The sequence below is a fragment of the Lucilia cuprina genome, chromosome X, assembly GCF_022045245.1.
Source record: "Lucilia cuprina isolate Lc7/37 chromosome X, ASM2204524v1, whole genome shotgun sequence".
NCBI classification, from domain to species: Eukaryota; Metazoa; Arthropoda; class Insecta; order Diptera; family Calliphoridae; genus Lucilia; species Lucilia cuprina.
This window is the reverse complement of record NC_060949.1, coordinates 11452255-11459651: the sequence shown is the minus strand read 5'-3', so window position 1 is coordinate 11459651 and position 7397 is coordinate 11452255. Positions and strand designations below refer to the sequence as shown.

Below are 7397 nucleotides of genomic sequence, written 5' to 3'. Positions count from 1 at the left end.
TTTATTAAAATTAAATATTTTTATGATTTTAACTTTAGAAAAATAATCATTATTCTTTGTTTTTTTTTTTTTGCTCTCTAAATAATTTTTATTTTTTAAGTTTTTGTTATCGTTCAGAAAAGATCATATTTTTTTATATACATATTATTTTTTTAAGAAAAAATTGTTTAACGATTTTTTATAAAAAAAATTTAAAAATTACAAAAAATACATCTCAATAAATATATTATAATCGTAATAGTCCCTGACAACGGCTCTGATTTTTTGTTTTGTTTTTTTTTTTTCTTAAAATAATTAGTTTTCTTCTTTGGTGCTTAAACAGTTAGTAGGTAAGATTGTTATTACAATTCAAATATTTTATATAAATATCAAAATAAATACAGGTGTAACAGAATTATAGATACAAATGTACCTAAATAATATAAGATTTATTGTGGCATAGTCAATTTCATTCCAATTTTGTGAATAATTCTTGAAACTGAAATCCTTGATCTTGACGAAATGAATCTCGTTTGTTGTATTATTATCAATTAAAATATATTATAAAGAAAACACCAAACATAAAGGAATTGGCTCAATGTTTAATTGATAAGAGCAAAAATACAAATTCGTTTATTAGGTATTTGAAATTTGTATTTTTACTCAAAATTATGTTAATATTTGTTCATCAATTGGTTCAATGTCCATTTTTTATTTTTAAAAATAAATTGGTAGAAAATAAATATAATGTATATTTATAAAGAATTAAAGCGAGTTAATTATATTATATAATATAATATGCAGATAAGCCATTTTGTTTGTTCTGATTTACGCCTAATAAAAGATGTCTTACCCTTTCGACTTTTTTAAGAGCAGGCATTGGTTTTTCGGTTTCTTTAAGTTCTCCCCAATTGGGATCTTCTTGATCTTTGTCCCATTTTTGATAACGACGTTTCTTTAACATGGCACGGAAATCCATGCCGCTTGAATCAGATACAAATAATTGCATTTCGGCTGAATCCTCGCCATGTATATTTGATACCACAACTTTATATTTTCCCTCATCATTAGGCTTACACTTACGCATACATAATGTAATGGTATTTGTTTGACCATCGGTCAAAAATTTGAAACGACCACCTTCGAGAATTTCACTAATACCTTTGTAGAATTTAAACGTTGGTGCTGGATTACCTTCTATTCCTACTGTCATGTAGGCAGTCGAATCTGTTTACGATTTTGATAATGTATTTTTAATAAAATTTTATAAATTTGTTAACAAGAACATAATAAAATAGAGAGACAGAAAAATAAAGACGATAGTGTAAAGACGGATAAAGAGAAACAGGATAAATAATAGAAAAGTGTTAAATACAAAAATTAACCATTTGTTCAAACTTACCTTCAACAACTGAATATGATTCCTGTACATCAATAATAGTGGGTGGTCCGCCATCACCGATATCTCGCAATGGAGTTGATGGCTTATTAATGAGATCTTCAAGATCCTGAACACTGGGACGACGTACATCGATTGACGTTCGACGTCTCTGTTTACGTACACATAACAATATTACAACGTATACAGACATATACATATATATATATATATATATATTTATATATATATATAAATGACGAAGATTGGCGAGACGAAGAACAAACATAGAAAACGAAAATGTATTATTAGTTTTAAAAAGAAGTAAAAAAGGTAAATACTGAAAATATGTTCTATGGAAAGGAAAAAAATAAATAAAATCAACAAGAAAAAATGCCACAATTCAACAACTCTTGAAAAGTCAAATCAAAGTTACATTTTAAAAAAATACTTTGCTTTGGAAAGTTCACCAAAGTACTTTTGTGAAATTAATATTGTATTTTTTTAATTTAAGAATATTGAATTGGTGTTTTACAAAGAGTATTAGACAAATTCAATATTATTTTTCACAAAAAACTGTGGTTTTTTATATTTAGAAATAAAATTTTAAAATCCCAGCAAAGCATTTTCTCGTATTGTATGTTATATGCCAGCTGTTAAATAGTAACTGTTATTCAATTCTACTTTCTACAAAACACTTTAACTACAGTTTCTACATTTATTTAAATACTTGGAATGGATTTTGTTTTAGTAACAAGAACAACTTTTTTAAGGGAATTTCGTTGTTAGAAATATAATGGAATAATATATGATTTATATATATGTAAATATACATATGTATAATATTAGTATAAATAAATGTTATTGAAGAAAATATATTTTTCTTAAAACAAATCTGTCTATAAAGATTTTTTAGATTTTGTTAATAACGTAAATAGATGATGTATGAATGATTTATTTTGTGAAATTAATTTATTGGCAATAATGTGCCTCGTTTCTGTAACCATTAAAGTAAAAACAATCTGAATTAAAACAAAATATCATTTCCTACAAGTGTTTCTGTAATTTCTTTGTGTGAGAAATATTTGTCATTTAATTTTTTTGGAAATTTGTGAGTAAGGAGAATTGTTTAAAAAAAGTTTTATTTTAACATTTTTATGAAATAAAAAAAAGTAATGTTATATAAAATTTATTATGATTAAAATTAATACTATTACCAAATTTTGCAAAAATTTCAGATATACAGTAGCAAAGCAATTTTTATTTTCTACTACTTAAATTTATGTTTTTGACAGCTACATATTATTTTGTAGATTTCCAATAAAAACGTAATTTGTGTGCCTAATCACAATTTACGTTACAGAAATACTTTTTAATAACAAATCCAGAAACTATAGAATTTTTTGTTTCACACTTATCAATGTGAAAATTTCTCACTTAAAGTTACAGAAACGGGGTACTGGATTTCAAATGTTGATACTATTTATTACATAAATATAATTATAAATGTATACAAATATACATATATACATAAAAACAGATAGCATAATTAAAAATAAATTATTATTATAAATCTAATTAAATAAATATTTCGAAAATAATTTTAACCCAGCAATGACCTTGATTTACCCAATACTGTTTGTATAAAATATAAAACGGAGAGTCACCACCAATTTGTCATAATCAACAATGACTAAAACTATTTTGTTATAAATGTTATCATCCAGCGACTTCTGATTTTCAGAAGAAGAGGATTCATACGATAATATTACAGTTTTGACTAATTTGCTAAACACTCGAAAGTTTTCTGACTAGAATATACTTATGTCGGTACATATATTCAATTTAATACAACTAGTTTGTTTCAATATCGTTTTATTTTAATAGAACATTTTTGACATGAAGATAGTTGGCAACTAGGTCGTCGCGCGGGTTAAAGTTATGGTGATAAAATGACACTATTAACACAGATTTAATATGAAATTTATATATATACATTCATTTATGACAAAACCTAAAAGCAGCTGGTCAGAAATGGCAAATGTTTGTGGAATAAAATATTTCCCAAGTAATTTTTGGGGACAAAACAACAAATATACATGTTAAAAAATATATACACAAATAAAATTATCTACCACCGATACATTAAAAACATAAACTAAACCTCGCCTATGCTACTTGTCCAGCGTAACAGCTTAATTACAATTGGAACAGAACTGATGTCGGCAATGTGTTTTCATACATTTTATATTGTAGCGTTGCCATATGTTTAGAATATTTTGCTAAAAATCTTGCAAAAATGGGGTTTGTTATAACGCGCATTTTTCGGCATGTGTTATTATCAGGGAAACCAAATTATGCAAATGCATGTTTTTTGTGGTGCGTCGTATGGACTCATGGATAAGATATTTATACGTTTCAGACCAATTTAAGAATTTTGGCATCGATTTGTTAGAGCATATTTTTGCATATTTTACCCATAAGAGCATAATTTTGCATGATTTGATTTTTAGCATATGTAAGGCATATTTTTCGAGTTTTTAGAGCATATTTTACTCTTTTAGTGCATATTTTGATGTTTTCGCTTTTTTTCGTTTTTGTACATTTTCTAAACTTTATTAAAAAAAAAAAATAAAATTTTATTCTTTTTTTTTCAGCCTATTTTACAATCTTGAAAAAAATTCGTTTGTAGAACTTAAAAACTGCAAAAAATACATTACTCTCACGAAAAACAATGTTATAGTTTTTTGTTCAATAAAGCATTACATTTTAAATCAGCCATAAAACCTATTATTTTTGATTTCATGAGACCAATCCATTTTTATAGTTAAAAATCCATTTTTATAGTTAACTAATTATTGGAATTTATGACAACACCGATTAAATGTCAGTTTAGAAGCTATGAATACAATTGGTGGAAATGTGTCAAACTTTGTCGTTTGAAATATGTTTTTTGGGGTCCAAATGGTTTCATGTTATTTATTGGTTATCTGAACGTAAAACGGAATTCTATTAAACTAGTTCTTCAAACTATGAGATGAATCAATTATAAAAAATCTTGTAGGATGAAATATGACACTAAACATTTATTATTTCATTACAATTTCTGTCTTTTTAAGCTTTTCAATGTTAAAAAATAATGAAAAATTTTATTTTAAAGCATATTTTTTAAATTTTAAGAGCATATTTTGAGTTTTTTACGGCATATTTAAAGCGCTTAAAACACTTTTTTTAGAGCATGTTTTCGGTTTCCCTGGTTATTATTAATGGAAGATATTAAATGGAAGATAACATTCGATATTCTGAAATAAAACAGAAAAATAATATGTCTGTTCCCGTATTATATTCAGAATAATTTTTTAATCATTCTTTTTTCGCTTAATTTTAATTAGCTTGCCCTTTTTGTTGGATTTTTCGACAATGGTTCCAATTGTAATTAAGCTTTAATAGTGTTTATAACGAACTACAAGCACCAGTCTAATTTGTTTGTTATAAGAGAAGTCCGTTATAAAACGAGTTACGTTCTGTATATTAAAAAAATAAATATGTGTTTTCCGTAATTAAAAAAAATATGAATTATAAATTTCATATTCTTTGCAAAAAACAACCATTGATTTTATTTTTTATCATTTTATCCGTGTACTCAACACAACATTTTTGAAGTTCGTTATAAAAAAGTTTTATGAAATTATTCTTGAGTGGACTTTGTTATAAATATGCAAATGCTTTTTAAGTATAGACTAATGGTGTTTTAATGGATTCAGACCAATGTAATAATTTTGGTATCGATTTGTTGAATATTTTAACCATAAAAGCATTATTTAGCATGATTTGACGTTTGTAGCATATTTAAGGCATATTTTAGAGGTTTTAATTAATTAATAAATTCTATGACAACAACATTAAAATTTCAGTTTAGAAGCTTTGAATATAATTTAAAGAAATGTGTCAAACTTTGTCGTTTGAAATTTGTTATATTTATGTGAACCAAAAGTTTTTTAAACTATGAGAGGAATCAATTGTCAAAAAATCTTGTGGGAGGAAATATGACATTAAATATTGAATATTTTATTACATTTTCAGTCTTTTTTTGCTTTTCAATGTTAACAAATATTTATATGTTATTTTTGGAGCATATTTAAAGCACTTAATACTCTTTTTTGGAGCGTATTTGCGGTTTCCCTACATATAATCCCGAAATATACAACATTATTGATATGAATTTTCCATTCCAATTCATACTCGACGTTGTTTCGTTGCATGTCGTATTTTTTTCATTGTTTCGAAGGCAACCCTGTAACAAAAAGACTTAAGTTGGGCCTGTATGCAGGCCTTTATAACGATGCCACGCTACAGAGTCGATTCTGAATTGGACAATACATTTTTACCCGGGTGGCTTTTTATGCTACAAAACATTTGCCAAAGCTAATCTTACCTTAATGTATCATGCTTATTTACATTATTTTATAGATTCAGAGAACTTGATATAAATTATTTTTAACTTCCTAATATTTTGCTTATTGTGTGGTATATTTAGGAAACTTGTTGATCCCACTAAGGCACATGAAATCATATGAAAATATACCTTTTATATACATACATTATTGAATAGCCAAGGATTATTTACAAATACAATGCGACAAAGTTATATTTTGGCACATATCATAGTAAAAATTAATAAATTTGTCTAAACTAAGAGGCTTTTAATAAAAAAAATATTTCAAAGGAATTTTGAACCTGTTTAGAATCACCCATTTCCCCGGGACGTGGTTTGTTTTTCTGATTTGAGTGTTTTTTAATAAATCACCAAATAAAAATAAAGTAAAAGAAAATAATTTTGTAAATAAATTTGTTAATAATAATTCTGATAATAGTAAAGAATATAATAATAAGATTAATAATAAAAATAAAATAATACATATATGTACATAATAAAAAAATCAATAAATCAATATTCGCTAAATCAATTTCCCAAAAGTGTATTAAAAATTCTGATAAACTTTTTTAGTTTAATTTCGTTTGACCGGCTTTAACAATGAAATTTACTTATAGAGTTTTAAAACACTGACGAGTTGTAATAAAATTAAAAAAATCTGACCTTTTTCACATTATATATTTATAATAGTTTCGTCTTAATTTAAAATTATCTTAACTAATGAAGAAAGTATTAATTTTCGGTTATTTAGAATATAAAGATGTAGTCACCGCCTGAAATGCAAATAGTTCAAATAAGATTTATAAATATAACTATGTATTCCCTTATCAAAATAAATACAGGCACAACATACTTATGTATATTGCAAAATCATAAATATGTATAATAATTTAGTTTTACTTTAAAAAAAACAAATACTTTTAATCTATTGAAATATGAAAACATATTGTCAAGAGTGAATTTCAATTATCTAAAGTGTAAAATTTTTTTATAAAAAATTAAACCATTCAGTAAATTTTTACATAATTATATGGTTTAAAAAGGTTCAGGAAACTATCCTTTTCCGAACATAGAGTATTTCAAATGGTGACTGTGGTGAATACTTATTTGTAAAAGTATAAAACGTACATACTAAATATATTAAAATTATTATTATTATTAATAATAAATGTATTCGTTTTACTTTTTTTAGTTAAATTTTTATAATAATATTAATAAATGCAAATTAAACCAAATTTCTACTACATGACTAAAGCTTTTAAACGTTTTATTGGTTTTTTGTTGACAACAAAAGCTTTATCAATTTTATTATTTTTTATTTAATCAAGACTAGTATGTAAGTATATGTTCTTTAATAGTTATTAACTACTGAGTTTTAGGGCAATAACAAAAAATGCCTATTTGTTGTTGGAGAATTTGATCGTTTCTCACCTGTCCGTCACCAACTTCTCCAGGTCTTAATAACTGCAAAATTTTGCAATTGCAAACAAAATATACATAAAAATTGTTAACACATTTAATTTTTTGTACAGATATTAGATGAACAATAAAATATTAAGGTATATTATATACGGTATAAAAAAGGAAAAAAGAATATAAGTAAAT

At 25.0% G+C, this 7397-nt stretch overlaps 1 protein-coding gene across 1 annotated transcript in view; it reads right to left on the bottom strand.

Moving 5' to 3' along the window:
- Nucleotides 1–267: 267 nt before the first annotated feature.
- LOC111686201 (twitchin) overlaps nt 268–7397 on the bottom strand; it is a 46265-nt gene continuing 39135 nt past the window's right edge. The window contains exons 17-20 of the mRNA XM_046945025.1: nt 7224–7256; nt 6095–6136; nt 1382–1529; nt 268–1206 (exon numbers count right to left, since the gene is read on the bottom strand). Coding sequence (XP_046800981.1) covers nt 764–1206; nt 1382–1529; nt 6095–6136; nt 7224–7256 — 666 coding nt within the window. The 3' untranslated portion in view covers nt 268–763. The remainder of the gene's footprint in view (nt 1207–1381; nt 1530–6094; nt 6137–7223; nt 7257–7397) is intronic.